The sequence below is a fragment of the Gavia stellata genome, chromosome 1 (genome assembly GCF_030936135.1).
Source record: "Gavia stellata isolate bGavSte3 chromosome 1, bGavSte3.hap2, whole genome shotgun sequence".
Classification (NCBI taxonomy): domain Eukaryota; kingdom Metazoa; phylum Chordata; class Aves; order Gaviiformes; family Gaviidae; genus Gavia; species Gavia stellata.
In genome coordinates, this window is record NC_082594.1 from 22,307,816 (window position 1) to 22,327,885 (window position 20,070).

Sequence of the window (20,070 nt, forward strand, 5' to 3'; positions counted from 1 at the left end):
TATCCCTAACAACTGTTTGCTGGGGTTGAGCATGAACAACCTGGGGAAGGAAAAGGATTTAGAAATGCCTTGCCTGTTATACAACAGGAATAGCAAAGACAGCAGGAGCAGTGGGAGTTACTGGTGTCTCAGAACTCCATTAGTATTTGTAGCACGTGGTTAAAGAAAGGGCTGCAGCAAAATCTAATTGCAGTTCAGAATTACGTCCTGTGAGGCACGTATCAATTCAGCAATATCCCCAAGGCCAAAAGCCATCTCCAACAAACATTACATGTACTGACACAGATGTAGGCAATGAGGAGAGACAGGAATCTCTGGGAGTGACAGCTTTTATTGCTGGCTATAGACTGACCATGCTCCCAGCTTGGCATGTATGAGGAATATAAAACCAGGTCAGGTGGGCCTGGGTCTTCCTGCAGAGGAGAAAAGAGCCTAGATAGCTCTAGATGACACTGCTCATCCTAAGCTCTTCCCCTTAAACTAAGCAGTAGTTTTCTGAGTAGTTGTAAAAAGTTTTTGACAAGTCCTAGGAAGATATGTTTTGAGTGCTTAGCTTGGCAGTGTACCAAGAAACTTGAAAGTGAATGCACCTGAGAGGAAGAGCAAAAATACATCCATTATTCTTAATAAGCACCCTACTGTGTACCCCAGAGACAAAGTTCTCATCGTAGTTGCACCTATGTAAATCTGGAGCCACTAGCTTAGACTGCAACTTAAGTCAGAATGTGGCCCCATGAGTTTGAAACTGCCTGTGTCAACTCTAAACCGTTAACTACATTCCCCTGCGTACCAAAGCTTGTTAAGCAGATAGATCTTCTGTAGATGATGTTACTCAAAAGAAAAATTCCATTTTAATACAAGAAATCAAACATTTTTAGTACAGTAACCATTAAGCATAATAGTTATAAAATCTCCCAGACACATGAACTTCCTTCTGATGTGAGTGTGCCCATCTGTGCTTCCCAAACAAGGGAAATATTCTTCAGGCACAACTGCTGTCATTTTACATGTAAGCTTACAACTTCTTATTGCCCATGCCACACAAAAGGACGGAGGACTTAGCATCTGAAAACAGAGTAAGAGGACTTTGCCCAGTCTGCCACAGCCTTTTGCATGTAGCATCCTAAAGGCCCTGTAAAGGGGAACTCAAGAACCACTCAGGAGACATTTATGCTCTGCATGAGCTTGGCAGTCTGCGCCATACACATCTAGTACTTACCGCATCAATGATAACTGAATGTGGAGTCCGTCCTGTGAAGACATAACCAAGTTTTTTTGCTCCTTTCACTAATGCCCCTTCATCTGCCAATAAAAGAAAAGCTTAAATTTAATCTGGTATGTAGAAGAGGCCTGCAAAGGCCATACTTAAACATACCACACTGATGAAACACAGAAGCCCCCTTTCCCCATGTACTTGCAGATCTGTAGGGCTGCTAGAGTAGCTCTGCACACAATTCCGTAAGAACATTCAGATTTTAGTCCTACAAGGACGATGTAATAGCCACTACACAAACTTCATACTCAATCTGTAACTATTGAAGCATTAAACTCTATTGTTGTGGAGAAGTCATGCTTTTCTACATAAAAAGGGGAAATACCTGTTCTGAAAGCAAGATCAAAGCTCTGTTACTTTAAATTCCTACAACATGCTTTTAATCCTTTTCCTGCTGTAAAGGCACTAAGTTCAGGTGCTATAGAAATAAGTACGGCATTGTCTTCTGGAGAATGAACTGGGCAGTGTCATTAAGAGTTCAAATAACTGAGCTGAAGTCAGAGCCGACACATCTACCTCTAGTATGTAGTTATACAGCCTTGTTAAGGAGCAAGTGGTATTAAGCACAACCACTGTACAAGTGAATTTAGTACCCAGCTCAAGCAACCCTAACGGCTCCACAGTTGCCTTGGTCTCCTCACGGTTCATCAACACTGTGACTAGAGCTGCCTTACATGGGCTGTTCACCTGACTCTTCAGACACTTTATTAAGACAAATAAAAACGCTGCTGCTTTCTCACTCAATACATGACTACAATTCTAGAAACATCCTCAGAAATGGAGATAAATTTGATGGGGAGCAGGGCCCTACTGTTCTGCATTTTGGCCCTGCTTACTTCTTTCAGTACCGCTGTGCTGCCTGAAAGAAGGAAGAACTGGGTTAAGGGTAGACCTGAATATGGTCAAGACTCTGGTCTTTGTTGTATCATGTTACATATCAGCATCTCATATCTGCATAGAGCAACATGGGAAGCTACTAGATCAAGGCAAAACAGTTTGCACTCATGACAAATAGAGCAAGTAACTGTTAATGCAGAAACAAATCAGTACTTCCATAGGTCAGCTCTATGTAGGGAAGACAAGTCACTGAAAGTTTTACTTTTGCTTTTCACCCCTGCAGAAAGAGGCCTAAGCAGGTAGTCTCATGAGAGCAGAAGGGATCGTAAGCCTAGCCTAGCTCTACAGAAACATCAGGGACTTGGCAGTTTTACATGAGGCATTCAAAAGCAGCGTGCACTGGTGACAGAAGATGCCAGATCTACTGTTAGCATCATGGAAGACATCTTGCTTTTAAAATCAATGACCTTTTCAGAAATTTTGGGACTTTCCTTTCATCCCCATCCATCCACTTCTACTCCCTCACCCCTTCCCTCCCCAAATAGACAGCAATAACCAACCTGGAGAGGAGGCCTGGTAGATTATTGTATTTCCTTGTCTCTCAGGAACAACAGTATGACACACAGCCAGCAAAGTAAGGAACTCCTGTATGTGCACAGCTGTGGGCTAGACAGGACATCAGGAGAGTCAGGTTTAGTATTACACACAGACTGAGAGGCAGTGAGAAGACCTTGTAGGTACCACAGAGAAAATACTATTTGTCCTCTATTTACACTAGTTGTCTTGGTCCCAAAACATCAATACAGCAGAGTTAAGGGCCAGCATTAATGAACTAGAGTGCTAATGATGAAGACCTCACTTAAGTTGCAGCGAGCTGGGAAGCCAGAGTATTCCCCTACACCCCCCAAGTATAAAGGCATTAGTTTTGTAGCACCCCAAGCTTCATGTAGGCAAAGATGTCTGCCACAAGATGCTAATAATCAAGCAACAGAAAATACTACTTTGGGAGCTTCCACAGCAGCTTTCAATAGCTTGACAGTAACCACAGCAGAATTAAACTCATTGCAACTGCACCCTTAGTAATGAACATCCAGAGGCAACAGCAGCTGATTAGCCAGTAGAAGGCAATGTCATGTGCTCATCCACAGAAATACATCCAGCCAAGCAGAAATTTGATCAATGGTCCCTACACCAGCATCATGAGAAGACACAATATAAAGCATTGTTCACAGACTGCATAGTCACCATCCATCCCAAAGTGCTTAAAGAGACACCAGGTCTACAAGTCAGTAAAGACGCTATGGCACTTTAATCACAGGCCTCTGATCAGCAACTTCTGGCGACTGTAGCTGCAGTAACTTGAAATTGAGTCCCCCATCCCATTCTCCCCTCCTTTCCACCCCTGCCTCTGGCACAGCATTTCCAGTCTCATAGCAGTCAGGAATGGTACTCAGCTGCCCAGCTCAACCTGCCATACTAACTTCACCCACAGTTCACACAGATCTTGAACACGCTTGACTGAAACAGCTGAAGTGAACACATGTTCCCCTTCAACTATGCTATATCCATAACATCCACAGTTGGTAGCATCAAAATCTTACGTCACAGCAGCCGTTTGCTCAGTGACTGAGTCAGACATGCACTTAGCAGTTCTACCTCTGCCGAAAGCCTTAGTTGACTTCGCAAACTCACAGAATTTTTGCGTATGAAAATACCGTCTAGTTTCCAAAGTTTTCATTAGCATAGCATATTTTATATACACTCTGTCTTAATAGAGGCATCAAGAGCATTACAAGAGCTGTTAGCACAAGGTCGGACCAAAAGCCCACTATTGTAATATTAAAACCAAGATCAGATTGAGAAGAATCCTACAAGATTCTAGTACAACAGGATCCAAGTTTTTTTTAAACAGTTAAGATGCTTCTACGCAATTTGTTATGCTAGTGTACACCAGAATGTTTCACAACAGAAGAAAGGCCACTATGATCAAATGAAACTTTTTCAAGTGAAAACTATATGACAATAATCCTTTAATGTGAGAGACTTATTACATGTATTTTTCTAAGAGTATATGCAGTACTACTATCTGAAATGCAGCACACAGTCATTTTATAAACCCTTTAATCACATAGAAATACTGAGACATTAAAGACTCCTTCATTCCCCACTTGAAGGGACACTTAAAAATGCAATTTCTCACAATTAGGCCAGCAACACTCACAACTGGCTCTCAGACATGTTAATGCTTCTCTCCCCAAGCCAAGCTATGTGACAAAAATAAAAATAAGTTTTATTCTATCTCAGGTCCTATATCAGGGACAAGACCAAGAATAGGGAAAAAATGGTGAGGTTTTTTTGGTTTTCAATACGGTGCACATAGCCTACATACTTGCACAACAGAAAGATGCACTGTCAATAGCAAAGTTTAATTAGTAGCAAGTAAATTACTAAGATGACTCAAAATGTCAGCTGGCAAATGTTTTGTTAACCACAAAAAGTAAGCATATCAGAAGAAGTTAAAAGACAGCAGATTTAATACTTATATTCTTCTTTTACTTTATGTACTTTGTCATGTATATTTTCACAAGTAACTGTTTCACACAGGACCTTTATCTTTGCATACTGAAACTTCTGAACTGTATGGTCACAAGCCACTAAAATAACAACAGTTGTAGGTTTCGACATGCTGGACTACAGAGGCTGTGTTCAAGAAAACAAACAAATGGAATATAATCAGAGAGCAGTGTGTGAAATGTTAAGTCCCCAGCAAATTACTGGTCAGGAGGTTACTGCTGCTCTATTATTTCCAGTAAAAGCAATGAAAGTTTTATCTCAAAATGCATAGCCTGCCAGATTCTCATTTCAGCATCCACTGCTGCAGACCTTTGATGTCCTTCTTACATGTATATCACCCAGCCCCTTACACACTTTCATACTATGTGTTTTATCAGCTGGAAACAACCTGTCTCCGGTAATGTCACAGATTTTAATCCTTCCTATATGTATATTACTGCCTTCAAGCCAGCAATATAATTTGTTGCTGTCTTGGTATTTTCACAGCTCACAATGTATTACATGGCAATCTTCCAATTCTGTAGCAACAGATCACCAGAGGCCCAGCTTATCATGTCAGCTCCTCCAGATAGCTGTCATTTGTTTCCTTTCTATATTGTTCCAGCAGTAACACAATATTTGTTGCACTGGCATGAATCAAGATAGAGCATTCAAATTCCTTCTTCAGAGCTGTGAACAGAAAACACATTAATAGCTTCTGTGGTGATACATCTCTTGCACCATGCCAAGTTTAACCCCAGCATAAGACAGAAGTCCCACAGGTTAACTGATTCTGCTTTATTACTTATTTTCCGCTACTAAAGCAACTCTTTGCCATTTTAGTACTCAAATTCTTACTGATGGTCTCTGAGACATTCCTTGCCTGCTCATTTGTTAAGCTCAGCTCTATTTCTTTCCACCCCATTTTTTCCCCCTCTCTATTCATCTGCAGCAGGAACAAAGTTTCCATATTTTAGTCTCTTGTTCATCTGTCCACAGGCAGCTCTCATTCTGAGTGCCTTCTCCCCCCATTTTTCTCCTTGTGCGCCAACAGCTCTGGGTGAGAGTGGTTGCTTCTCTTTCTTTATGTCTTTTCCCAAAGATCCATGGAACAGCTGGTGTACAACCACCTATGCCAGCAATATACCCACTGGCTGAACTTACTTTGCACTCTACCCCTACAAGCTGAGAACTACAGACACATTGAGACAGTCTCATGTTTCTGGAAGCAGTCTCTGGATTGTGGTCAAAGCATTATCTACACTGAAAGCAAAGTTTCCCTATCTAGAAGGCACAGCATTATCCATTACCAAGCACAGCATAGACCACTGGTCAGAAAGCTGTATCAAAAATTTTCACCCCTTCATGTTCTCCCTTATCCAGAGGGAACAAAACACTGAGTCAGAACTCTGTCTTTTGAGGAGCAAGCTGCACTCTGCAGAGCTACATATCTGTACGTTTGTCACATGTGTCCTTATCTGGGCCTCTCCACTCTGAAGACAGAAACTGCGTTATTCTAGCCAGCTGTTCACAGCCTGATACAGTTACAAGGAAGTTGCACATGAAGTTAAAGATATTTATTCATCTCTCCTTTTACTTGTAGCAGTATCAAATCAGTGCCTCCATTTACAGTATTTCCAGATGAGCAGGACTGATGGTGTTTTGAGCAAATGGCCTAGAAATGGCCAGTGGGATATTAAGGCACAGTGTAACAACTTGAGCTTACTACTTTGTGTAAGTATGGCACATTCTGCCAGGGACAGCTAGGAAAATACTTATCCATTTCATTACCAGGGAGAATTACAACTTACTGTCTTAAAAAGTTGTGAACTTCCTACCATTCATTAAAAGACCTAAAGAACAGTGTGAGGATCCAGCTATGTTGGGCATCTCTATAACAGTGAAGCTGGTAAGGCTGGAGGGGGTCAGGATATTTCAGACACAAACTCAAAGAACACGTTAAGTCTATTGATAGCCAAATGCTGGTTAAATGCAAGTTTCTTGTCCAAATCCACCAAAATATGACCTATAATTAAAGATACTGCCTTATATTCGAGCAAAAGAAAAGTACTTAATTCCCATGCACAATAAGGGCAAAAGCAAAAGACGAAAAATATTTCTCACCAAGCTATAACAATATAATTGTCAGCTGTAAAATGATACATTTGGACAGTTTTCAGGCAACAGTTACTTTCTGAACTGAAGCCTCCCAGATGTTCTCACCACCTGAATGTATTTTCCCCTACTGTATTTTAAATTCCAGTTTTTCATTCCAGTAGTGATACACTTTTCTTGTTCTGCTTTCCTAAGGAATTAAGAATCAGCTGATGATAGTGGTCATTTCAACAAAGCCTGATGGGATAAAAGGCTCAGTTCCCACACACTTCATTAAAATAAGCAGAGATGTTAGAGAGATCTAAATGAACACTTTCACCGAGATAAAAGCTCAACATGAGCACAACAGTTACCCGTTCTGCATAGCCAGCTGCTTAACTACTCATCACACATACTCACTGAATCAACTCATGCATCTGCAGCTATACCATGTGCTTGCTACTTCTTGCCTAAGCGGTAATTCACAGGCCACAGAAGAGAGTTTATATGCAGACTGGAATTAGTAAAGGGAGTTTGGAGAGAATCCAGGGAGATAGAGAAGGCTAGGATGAGATCCAAGTTTACTAGCTCTTTCACTTCTTGACCTCCTTCCCTGCACTCTATCAGGGTAAAAAATAACCCCACACCATAACATGCTTGCATATCCATGATGAGTTTATTCACAGCACATGTGCAACTCACAAGCACCAAGATAAAGACTATCTAGCATATTCACCAAACTAAGTTTTCAAAAAACAACTGGTATTTTCTTATTCTCGTAAGAGTTTATGCTGTTTTCCCTACAGAAACAAGCCAGCATCATACTCTTGTCACTGTTGCAAAGTTCATCCAACAGAAGCTGTTACAAAGAAAAAGCATAGGCAGACAAACCTAGGTACTTTCTTCCACATTAAAATCCCAGAGAAGCCAAGAGAAACCTCCACATGTTTTCAAGACAAGTTATTTTTCCTTGGAACATTTCCTGCAGGACAATAATTCTTCGACTGTTACTCAACAGTGGACTTGGCCATCAGTCAGTCCGTACACACCAGTGGCCCAGAAGAGCTATGAAATTTAGAGGTGATGCAGGATGCTAAAATCCTTCCTAGCAGATGGAAGACAGTCTCATGAGGACAACTACATTACTTTTTATTTTCAACCTGGAAAGAAAATTACTTGGCACTGAGACAGCTCTAAACTAATACTTGTGACTGGATTGAAAAAATCTTCAACACCAGAACAATGAGCACTTATTGAGTGTTTGTGAGAGAGAGCACACTGACAGCTTCAGCTGAAAAAGGGCAAATGTTTAAAAGGAATTTGTTGCCCAGCTGAGTATGGCACCATCTGACTCCACAAGGCAGCTTGTGCCAGAACACTTAAGTTTTATCACCTCAGTTCACTACATGAGTAGAGATTGTCAGACATCTGTAAATGGCATCTGCAGCTATCTACTAGCTAGGAAAACTAAGACACTAAGGAGTTTTAGGTAGAAGGAAGTAGTTTATGCACCTTAACAGCTGACCTAATGCAAAAAGCTAATGGGCTAGAAACACATGACTCTTCCTTCTCCCACTATCCTGTAATCCAGCCCTCATCTCACTGATGCAGTTTGACAAATGGATCTGAACTTCCTAAGCAAACTGTCGCATGTAGTCCTTGCATTCTCAAGTCTTGGGCTAAATCACCACTTGTCAGTGGGTGGTACCCATCCCTCCAGTACAGTCAGGCTCCAAAAGGTATCTTTGACCTACACAAGGTATACCTCAAGTCAGAATTTTCGCCACTGATTGTGGGAGGGCTGAGCTCACACAGTGTGCTCAGGCCAATAGTCAGCTGTGCTATGACAACAGTATTTATCTGTTCAAGTTGCCAGCCAAAAGGAAACTTGATGCATAAGGGTTCAGCATGTAAAGAACAAAGACATCTGAGCTGCCTAGACTAAGTGACACCTAAGGAAGCTATTAAAACCCTTTATTTGCCTGCTACAACAGTAATTATTCCATCTACCTCCCAAAGTAGAAGCTGTACCCAGAAAAGATCAAAGAATTAGAGATAGCCCAAAGTTAAGGAGCCATCTCAAGGCTAGATGAGAAAGTCCATCTCGCAGCCCATTTGATATATGTCCCTTCTGCTGAGTCTATTAAAATGTACCAAAGCACTTTTCTGTGTAGATGCCTAAAGCAACAGCCAGGGAGGAAGAGCTCAAACACACTTCATCTGTAACCTGCACCTAAACCAGTAGCCTTCCATTCAGAAGGAGTACCTGGAGTCAGCAACTGCCATAAACCATAACTGTAGCCATATATAAACAAACAGAACACAAAAGAACAGGAAGCAACCCAAATCTTGGCTGCAAGTGATGTATAGTGGGAAGTCCTTCCAGTGCAGATGACTACAACAGCCACACAGGAAACCAGTACGTTGTCCTGGCAGGGCCACCATCCTGAAGGTTAGAGCACAGGAGCCATCTCCAGGCTCTATCACCCTGAGGAATATGTTAAGACATACAAAGTAGTTAGATATTCCTTCAGGCATTTACACCATGGTGTATTTCTTTTTTAAAGAAACACAATTTCTACCATCATTTGCTACAAGACACTATCTTCCATACACACTAGCATATATGAAGCTGTTGTGTAGCTAGCTGGTACCCATATCGATGTCATTGTTTCTTTAATTCAGTAGTAAGACAAGTGGGCAGAAAGGGGTTGGGGAGATATTTAGTTTCCTTTTTCCCCACTCTGTGCTTGCATGACACACCCATAGAACAGACTTGACCGCACAAGTAGCTTTCTTTAGCATCCAATTCCAGAGAGGCCTAGGATAGGGTATTTGAGACATGATATTCAAAGAGTAGACTTACATGGTCATTTTCGATGTTTTGCAGCAGTCTTGGGTCATCAAATTCACATGACTCACTGGTGGAAGGAGGTAGCTGGCTGGAGAGCAAGACAAGCACATTCAAACATAACAGTGGCAACATTTCCAATCTTACTACTTCATCTATTTTATTGGGAAGCAAAGGAAAACCAAAGTAAGATTCCACTGTCCTTGAAAGTACTGTGAAAAGATCATGTGAGTAATGCACAAAAGTGCTGAAAATGAGCAATAATTTCTTCCGAACACCAGCAAGAAAGCCAAAATGGTTATGCTTGAAAGTATTTGAGAAGATTCAAGTGTCACACTTACTTGGACAAACGTAACAGAAGCAGCTTTTAAGTGTACTTGAAATACATTGATTTCAAGGTGACTTGCTTTTAAAATAGGTAAAAAAATCAATATCCCTAAGTTCCCTCTCTAGTCAGTCAGTTCTGCTTCAAGTTGATCACTGGAAAATTCTAAGCTTGAGTACGCCAAATTAGTACCTGGAAGAAACTCTTCCACAGAACTGAGTAGAGAAGAAGCATACAAGGAAAGAAAAGATGACAATGAAGGAAACAGCAACATATTGGAAGAAAAAGAAGCATCCATAGAAATCACACCTCAGCCAAAGTAGCAACATACCATCATACCATATCTTTCCTAAAAGGTGATCGTAGAAATGAGATGGACCAGTAGAGAATCCTAACTTGGTTCATTAGAAAGTGGCTAACAGCATTCAGTGTCTACCTGTTCCTTTGAACTCACTTCCTACCTATATTTGCCATGGCCACATCAGCCCTCTCTGGCTCTTCCCCCCTTCCTGTTAATCTGAATATGCTACAGTGACACCTGCATAACACTTTAAGTCTTCACTCCTTTCTGTAGAATGGGACAGATGTATCACCTCCATTCATTACGTCTCTGAATAAAGAGGAGTGGTTCTTTTGACATGAGACACCTCCATATCAAGCTCTTTCCCAGTTTAATTATTAAAACATAGCATTTTAATAAAAAAGTTCCTTTTCTTCTCCTTGTCAGGTTTGAACTTAGTGATTGCAAAGAGTAACATTCAGTCTCTAGCTAGAGGTAAGGTTACTGTAAAGAAGGTTACTCTTAGCTTGTAACTTGGTTGTCTGCAATTAGAAATAAGCACTGCATTAGCATGCATCCAAGCCACCCCAGCCACTGCCTATCCCTCATTCCCCTTCACCCCCTATCTCCCTATGCAGAAGATCCGATCCATCACTACCCACCAGCTCTGCATTAGGCTCCTGCTAGAAGAGCATTTTACTCCAACACATTGCTCCCTTCGGCTTCTTCCAGTCCCAAATTGGAAAGCAGTCTTTATATAGATCATCCCCACTCTGCTATACAGAACACCAACATCTTAGAATATATTTACCTGAAGTCTTCTGATGAACGTTCTCTTTCCAGCTCAGGAAAGTGACTGAGGGGTAGAAAAAGGAAAAAACATTTATTCCACTTCGCAAACCAAAAAATAGGTAGAAAGTGAAGCTCAAGGAGTCATCACACATACAAACATATGCTAGAACCATGGGTTCAGCTGTTCATATATTTGAACCAAGTTTTCTGCCTTTTGAGGTATCTAATATAGCTACCATGAAACTCAAAGGCTAACTTGCATAGAGATCTTAAAACTACCCATTTAAAACTATGCAAAGAGATCTAGTATTCAAGACTCAAAAGGCCAAGTGCTATGAAATACTGGCATGACTCAGAGATCCTTTTGACAGAAACAGAACAAAACCATTAAGAGGGTATCCCTCCTGTGCAAGGCATATTTAAGTCTACAGCTACAATTATAGCTACATGGTTGTACTGGTTCATCTGAAGTCACACAAACATGACTTACAATTGCTACCCTTGTGCTGCATCTTCTCCCCTCTGGAAAGGCCAGAGGTTATTTAGCACTTCTGGTTTAGTTTAAATCATGATCAGATAAGTTAGGAACCAAGTAATTATTTCTCTTTAATGTAAAGTACTTGCCAGGTTTGCATTTCATAATTTGTGTTTCAGGATATGAAAGTGAAAGCTATTAACCGAGACAACAAAACATACTAAAATACAAACTGAAGAACAGAATGTTCTGATATAAAAGTATGTACCACTAGTAAGAACATATTAAGCTACGGAGTTTCTAAAGAAGTCATACCTACCCATATGTCACTCCAGCAATACTACATTTCTTAAAGTTCATGATATTGCATGTTAGAGTACCTGTTTTATCAGAAAACAGGTATTTCACCTGGAAGAAAAAAGTCAAATTTTCAACTTGAAAAGTCACAAAACTCAAAGTGGAAAACAGATTAAGTATCAGGAAAAATTCTGGGAGACATATGGCTCAAATGTCACAGCATTGGCCAATGCAGGCTTATTACAGCTTGGTTTGTCTTACCAAAGCTACAGGAACATAATCAGGAAAGTTATTTAATGGCATTATTTCTTCTTTATCTCTAAATGCAGTAAGGCCCAAATAGTAGGTATCAATTGCCAAAGCTCCAGTGCGGTCAATACAGATGCACTTGCTTGTGCTAGTTGAACATTCACCATAACTTTCAACTGTACTAACGTCAAACAGCAAGACTAGAAATTAAAACGAAGATTAAGGTTGTTGAAGAATTACTAGAATTTAACACACTGAAGAAATTCAGTGTTCCAAAGATCACCAGGAATTTGCCTGGGTTTTTCCCTCCCCCCACAAACAGTACCATGCAAGGACTAACCCAGAGTAAGTCCAAGTGGTATTCTGCAGGCAAACAAACTGCTTTTTCTGGTATCCAGTCATGAGCAGTCCTGAAGTGCAAGACGCACAGCCACAGTCAGCACTGCCCAAGCTAATAAACCCTTAATGGAAACCAGTGACTTCCAGCTAGAACTTGGAGACAAAACCAACACAGCAACACGACTTCTTGGAGCATTAGCAGATTCAAGATTCCCACCTTCAGTAGGCCACAGACCAAAATCAATTGCAAGCTGAATTCCACACTGTTTTACCTCTGTACCAGGTCAGATTTTACACCAGCAACAGGCAGGAAGGGATGGCACTAACATAGGAGTTAACCAATTTAAAGACCAGAATACTTTGCCTGAAGTTGCAAAACACTTTTCCTCAATATTTGCAATTCAGCTACAAGGCAGTGCACTATGCTACTAGTTAAGTGATCCTTTAGCTGTGCACTACACTGCTTCTGCATACAGCATGGACTTCTAACTTGCTCAGGCTCCATTTCCAAAGTGGGCACTCAAACATCTGAGGAACTTCCAAGTCATTAATAATTCTAGAACATAACAAAATTTTAAAATGCACCTGTGAACAGTTCAATTAATGAATCCAAAAATTCAGTCTAGTTACATGGAATCACTAGTAAGCCATTTCTGAAAGCAACATATGGGTCAACAATATACATTATGCCACATAATATAGTTTATTTTGGACAAAAACACTACCATAATTTGGAGGTTGATAACTTCACATCAAAGCAATCTAAATACAAATCAGATTTTAACAACCCTAAGAAAAAGGCCGATTGGATTAAGCAGGAAAAATATTGACTACCACCCTGCTAAGCAGCACACAATAATTATGTATTTTACATACATAACATTGTCTCCAACACTAAATTCACAAGAATTCTGAAGTTCATGTGATTCAGTTACACACCTATGACTTCGCTGGTCAAGGAAAAAACCTAGGATTTCTCAATGGTACTACAAAATTCTAATGACAAAGTTTCCAGTAACCTTATTTTGGGAAGCCCTTCCATTTTCAAAAAATCTCATTTGCAGAATTTATAACAAACCTCTTACAACAAGTTAATATACAGTTATCTTTATCTGAAAGGAAAATGGAAATGCTTGAAGGAAGACAATCTAAATTAGGAATAGAACTGCTTTTTTTTTGACTTGCATTTCCTGTGAGGTGGTCAGAAACACAAAGAACTAAGAACACAAGCTGAGGCTATTGGCCTGCTCTTCAGCCAAGCTTAATCCTGTACATTCTGTTCTGGTATAGACAGTCACAACCACAGAGCATCTCTTCAAACATCCTTGAGGAAAAAAGTCAGTTTAGAGTGAACATAAGAAATAATGATTCAATTCCCTGGCTTAAAACTGCCTATATAACCTCAAATTTAATCCTGTGGTATCTAATTATTTTACTTGTAAGACTTGGACTAATAAAAGTAAGATGTCCCATTAACCAGAGCCACAGCGCAACAGAATAAAGCAGATTTGTACAGCATGCTCTCGTACCTTCTATCTTCCCAGAACATATCACAAACATGACACTCAAAGTAGTGTCTTACCTGCCCAAGTTCCTCATTAAGGTTTGAGGTTCTGGCCATTGCAGGTGTATCTGTTTCAGGATAATACATATCTATGTCCTGAAACAAGAGCAAAATTAGACCTATGCTATGCAAATTAAACACTGACGTCTCCAGCCTTCTTTTAGTCAGCTCCAACTTGGCTTGACTGAACTCCACTGGTGAAGGTTCTGAAGGCTTGAGAGACAAACAGCATCCCAGGCTGAACAGGGGTGCCTCCTTTCCAAGGTATACCTCCATACTACATGTACATGAGAAAAGCCACATTCAATTACAGGTAATTATTATTTTCTTCACTGCATCTCTAGTTTAAGAGTTCAGTACAGTAGGAAGAAGTTCTAACAGACATTAGCCATGCTAATCATAGGTCTTCAATTACAACAATGCAATTTACTCTAGCCACATCCATGATTGAAGAAACAATTTAAGTGACTGAAATCAACTCCTCCTATTACTATATTTAATTGGGACAGTAAACAAAGCAGCTGCTACAGGAACCAAAGCCATTTGTCAGATAAGTAGTCAAGCATCTCCAATACATTATAAGCAGCTCAAAGAACAAACACATGTCATACCTTATGTACTTGTATTTTAGAGACACCACTACAATCCTTGGACTTTCAGTAAAGTTAATGCATGCCAAGACAAGGTATTCCTCTTATTTTTGTTCAGCTTAAGAGACATGACTATAGTATTTTTGGTCCACAAGCAAAGCTTGCCTGAACAGAGGGATCACTGCTTTGTTGCATGAGGCACCACCAACTCATCTCCTTACATAAATACTATGATTCATACCAGAGGTGACCTTAAGGCCAGCCTCAGGATTTAAAAACAAAAACCACACACAAAACCCAAACTACCCCCCCACCATGTCTGGTCTTTCCCTCTGCTGTGGCTGAGAGAAGCTATACAGTACTGAAGAGTTTTCAAAAGATATCTATTAAACATGAGTGAGCCGAGAGACCTCCTTCAACAAAAAGAGCTGAGCCTTCCTTCTCATCCCAAAAGCCTAAAATATACAAGAGTGATCATTTGCACGGGGGATCTTCCTACAACTAAATCTAATTTCCTGTGGAACACAGAACTAATACAGAATAAATCCTCTGAACTTCTCCCTTCCTTTCCCATCAGGAAAGTCAACAGAAAATCTGGTAAAGATTTCACAGTGGAGGGTTTTTTTAAAGTCACTTTCCAAAACTGATGTTAATACATTTATTCTTGTTACTTACCCAATTTATAAAAAGAGCCTGAGTAAACTTGACAACTTCCAATGTCACCAAAAGACTGATTGGAATAAGGTTGTTGTACAAGATTATAAATGTCAGTAGATTGTATCCAAAGTTGACAGACAGCATTTCTGTGGATCAAAAAACATAAGACATCAACAGACAGAAGGCAGAAGCCTGAAAGGTACAGTATAGGGGTAGTCATCTTTCTGCAGTTGGCCTGATCAGATTTAGTACCTGATCAGATTTAGTAGCACTAAAATAATAAGCAAGTGTTGAGGCCTAGTATAAGGGCTTTAAATACTGATTTCAATAGTATATATATAAAACACCCACAGAACACATGCCTGGATACACAGCATATTATACCAGGTGAAGAAAGGCAAGATTGGTGAGGCTATATATTAGAGAACAGATCACTTGCTGAACAATTTTTGTTAAACAGATGGTAGGAAGTATGATATTCCACATTATAACCCAAATTTAGAGATTAATCTGATGTGTCAACTGCCCCAATTAAGAGCTACCAATATCACCAGTAACATAACTTTACCCTTCAGAAAGTGCCTACTTGTCTCAGTAGAGTTAGAAAACAAAAAGTAAAGACTAAAATTTGCTCTAATACCTGCTAGCATTAGCAGAATTGAGAAGTTACTCACACTAAAGGAACCTAAGACAACAAGTTGACTGTTAAACAGACACTTAGTAAATCAACTAAGGCATCCTGCCTAGGCAGAAGAGCTGTTATTAAATGGTGACAATGTTGGGCAAGTTGCCCAAATAAATCTGCCAGCACAACTGGTCCTAAAGGAAAGAGGAAGCATTTATAGACAGCAGGCAGGAATGGACAAGGCTCAGCAAAGACACAGGATGAAGGCTCCTGTTCATGGAGCCATCCACAGCCTCTCTTTACATCTAAAGTCTCTGCATTTGTCTGTTCTTCACTTTCCTTGAAGTTTTGGGAGGCACTTCAGTCAGCATGCAGAGCACCCAGCACAATGGGGTCACAGCCCACAACTATGGGGGTTTCAGTGTTATAAATAAGTTAGTAAGAAGGTAGGGGAGCAAACTAGAAGGAAATAGAAGCCACAGAAAGTTGCTGAAGCCTAACAAAGATCAGAGCAAGACTTGAAGTTTGGACCCAGGCACCTGCAAGTGTGAGCACACATGAGTTCCACATCTTTAATCAGTTTACAGAAAGAGTAATGATATTGGAAGAGGTTTTTCCAATACAATCTTTATAGAAATTAGACATTTAATAAAAATTCAACATCTACCTGCCTAGCCTGAAAAAGTATCTTGTGTGGCAGCTACAGAAGTGATAGAAAATGGGCGTTCAATTTACAAAAAAAGCATCTATACAGACTACTATGTCATCCTAGTGTATTACAGGTTGCACCTATTTTATATTAGCATAAGTTCAAGAGTTTGTTCCATTCATCTTTTCAGTATTACTTCCATCATTGGAAGGCACAAATTTAAACTACCTCAATAAAAAGCAAGAGGGAGAGTAAGGAAGAAACTTCGAAAGTTGCCGATACTGCTACTAGAAGATATTACAACTACCAAAACCCAGAGTCAAATACGACGCACTTCCATGCTCCTCCTATATTAATTTTTTTTCATTACTATCACAATTGCAGTTCTTAAACTGCAGAAGACACCCTTTGCCATCTGTTTTGCAATCATCAGCAGAAAAACCATTTGCAGTTTGTGAGAATTGTTTTCAGATCTGCATCTCAAGATGTTTGTAACAACACATTTTATAGCTAGCTAACGTAACCCCCTCAAGTCAGATGGCTACTGTAGAGCAATTTATTTCATCCTTATGTGTTTGCGTAAGGCCCATCTTTATCTTCACTAATAAATTGAAGTAGTATGAATGAAATAAAATCCCTTAATAAGCATGCTAAGAGATCAGTTTTCTCATTACGAAGTAATAGTCAGAAGCCAAAATGACTCTGAAGTATTATCCAATAAATACAAAATCATTACATTTAGCATTTAACAGTTTTCTCTACAACAAGAGCAAATCAGCATTTCTGACTGAAATAACAGCTAGAGAAATCCTTTGCTTCTGTATATAAGCATAAAGTTGAAGTCAATATCATCAGACTGATACTTGCTATCCTGCAGTCACGTACGCTCAGACACAATACGTAAGGCAGCAATATGCGACCTGATCTAAAAACAAATTTGTGCATGGCATCTCCACAGAGCTGAAAGAACCTGAATACCAAATATCCAAGAATAACTCTTGCCCCTGTTAAGTTTCTTCCCTGCTCCCTGGGTGGTAGCCCAGTGATATTTACCTAACCTTTAGAAGGTTTTATTAACGGAAGCCTCACCAGCAAGTTCACTTATGCCAGCCCATTCTCAAAAAAACGATACTGGGCCATTGAAAGTTAGCAACAGGCTGTTTCTTGTGTTTCTTTCTTTGTTTCTTCTTTTATACATTCATTTAGCAAAGTTAAGAGCCTGGCTAGCCCTACAGACTGATACACCCCTACCACACTGCCTGCATACTCACTGTTGGAGCCAAGGTACCAGACGACTTCGCCATGTGTTCTGTTCCATAATAAGGCACCTACAGAACTCACAAGGGCCATCACCAGGAGAATACAGAACAAAACCAGGATCTGCATGTTGGTCACTTTCTCCACATTTGATCTCTTCAGAGGTGCTTTGGTTGAATTCTGAACAGCAGCAGAAAAAAAGAAGTCTGGCAACAGCTTATACAAGTGAGAACTGCAGAGGCAAACTCAGTCTTTATTTTTAGAGTCCACTATAAAACTTGCTACTTCAACTCCATTTAGCTCAATATTGTATGCAAAGCTCAACAAGGTAGTAATAGAAGCCAATACTCCTAATGACTCCAAAACTGACAGGAGATTGGAGTAAGAGAACCATTCAGCTCTAAAAACCTAGTACGGTCATGTCCTGTCTGTCCATCCCGCTGACAGTCAGAGGTGAGCAACACATACATGTTGCTGGCCTCTCCAGGCACTCCCTGCCATTAAGGCAATACAGAGACTGTAGTGTTAACCTAATTATCTTTAAGTGCTAAAATTGTAGGTCGGCATTACCATCTCCTCAGCTGTTAAGCCTCAGCTTTAAATGTTGTCCAGCTACCAGATAAATTAAGATAAAATACAGTTAGTTTTGTTACATATTGAAGTGTTTTGAGACAAAATACCTCAATAAGTTTTTACAGATGTGCACATGCAATGTCAAGGAAAACAGCATCCTTTTATTTCTCAATGCCTCCAGGTCTTAAACAGCTACAATGAGCCAAATAATTTCATAAACTCAAGTCCAAAAGACAAATAGAATACAGGAAAGATGTCCAGCTTCTATCCGAACATGCTCTAGATCTCCTTAAAAACTTTACCTGCATGAGCTTTGTATCATGTCCTGTATACACAACAATACCCAAGACCCACTGAGTGTTTCTCAGTTGTGCACCTCTTAACAGGATCTGGTCTGGACCAACAGGAACTGGGCTGCAAAGCAAGAAGTATGTATATCTTTCAATTCTTGATAACACTTCAGGAAAGTAATTCTCCTTTCAGCCTTACTCCCCCCCTCAAAAAAACCAAAAAACAAACCACAAAAGGAGGCAAGTAATATAATGAACTTATATTGCCCACACAATTCAAGAGGGCACTGAAACGTGTTTAAGTCTAATCCCTGCTAAAGCACAGTAGGGTTAAGGTGATACAAAGGAGCTGTTTAGTTACTCGAAACTTGAGAACTTATGCAGCAGCCATAAGCCTACTCTACACGTGACCTTGGCTAATCTGTTCTCTCACATGAAGGACAGAGAAGCATCACACTTGCAAACAGACCATCCATTCAACCACACTATAACCTCACATATGCCATTAAACAAACATTTTGGGAAAACCATATTACCCGTGTGATTTTCAAGTGGTGTGGAAGTGATCTTCTATTTTTGCACCTCTCACTATTCCCAAGGAATACAGTTTTTGTGCAGGACAACAGGTACAGCAAGATGAAACCTGCATGTTCTTACTGACCTTTCAAATTCTATGAATTCAAGTACTAAAACTAAGGTTTTTTTTCTTCCAAGAGTTGCAACAGATTAAAGTCACACTGATAAAGACTCCAGATTCTGAAATCATTTTTCTCTATAGATCTGATCTTGGTGCAGCCTTTGGCTCTAGTTGTCCCATTTCCTCTGAGTATCCCCAACCATTTCCCCCACTCTTCCTTCTCTTTAGATGTTATTTTTGATATAAACCCACTACGGTTACAAAAAAACAACTCATCCATAACAAGCAGAAGACTCCATAGGAAGACAGAACTATGTTATCTTACACTGGCAGATGCTCCAATTGACAACTGTTAATTATTACCCTCCTCTTCCCCAGCAAAAACACGCATATGCTCAATGTTGCAGACTAAAAGTACACAGGAAGCATTTTTCCTAACCAAATGAATTTATGGCTTTGCTGTCAAGTCAATACCTTTGACCATCTAAGCGCAAGTTTCCAGTGAAGTCGTAAAGATGACGGTTGGGACCTTCACATTCTATCCTTCCAGATACTTTCATCAATTCTTCTCTGGACTGGAGACTAGCAGTTTGAGACAATCCCTGCAGAGACCAATCCAAAGTAGATTCTCGTCAAAAATTATTAGAAGGCAACCTAGGAAAATGGTGCTTTCTTCCAACATCTAAGGTATCAAAAGTAATTAAATGTGTGGAGGTTTTCTGTCAAGTTTGTTGGTGGGGTTTTTTTGTTTTGGTTCGGGTTTTTCTGTTTGTTTTTTTTAATGAGTATTCAGTAACTCTTTCCTGTAAGGAAGATTCATTTTGGACAGATATGGTCCTGCTTATATAGCATTAGTTTAAATC

The 20,070-nt window shown here is 39.9% G+C and overlaps 1 protein-coding gene across 1 annotated transcript in view; it reads right to left on the reverse strand.

Annotated features, from left to right (window-relative positions):
* The window catches only part of ATP8A2 (ATPase phospholipid transporting 8A2), a 286,903-nt gene that overhangs the window by 244,356 nt on the left and 22,477 nt on the right, over nucleotides 1-20,070 (reverse strand). Inside the window, exons 8-17 of the mRNA XM_059825756.1 lie at nucleotides 19,682-19,809; nucleotides 18,583-18,694; nucleotides 17,722-17,887; nucleotides 15,195-15,322; nucleotides 13,948-14,025; nucleotides 11,800-11,888; nucleotides 11,025-11,069; nucleotides 9,624-9,699; nucleotides 2,671-2,776; nucleotides 1,220-1,302 (exon numbers count right to left, since the gene is read on the reverse strand). Coding sequence (XP_059681739.1) covers nucleotides 1,220-1,302; nucleotides 2,671-2,776; nucleotides 9,624-9,699; nucleotides 11,025-11,069; nucleotides 11,800-11,888; nucleotides 13,948-14,025; nucleotides 15,195-15,322; nucleotides 17,722-17,887; nucleotides 18,583-18,694; nucleotides 19,682-19,809 — 1,011 coding nt within the window. The remainder of the gene's footprint in view (nucleotides 1-1,219; nucleotides 1,303-2,670; nucleotides 2,777-9,623; nucleotides 9,700-11,024; nucleotides 11,070-11,799; nucleotides 11,889-13,947; nucleotides 14,026-15,194; nucleotides 15,323-17,721; nucleotides 17,888-18,582; nucleotides 18,695-19,681; nucleotides 19,810-20,070) is intronic.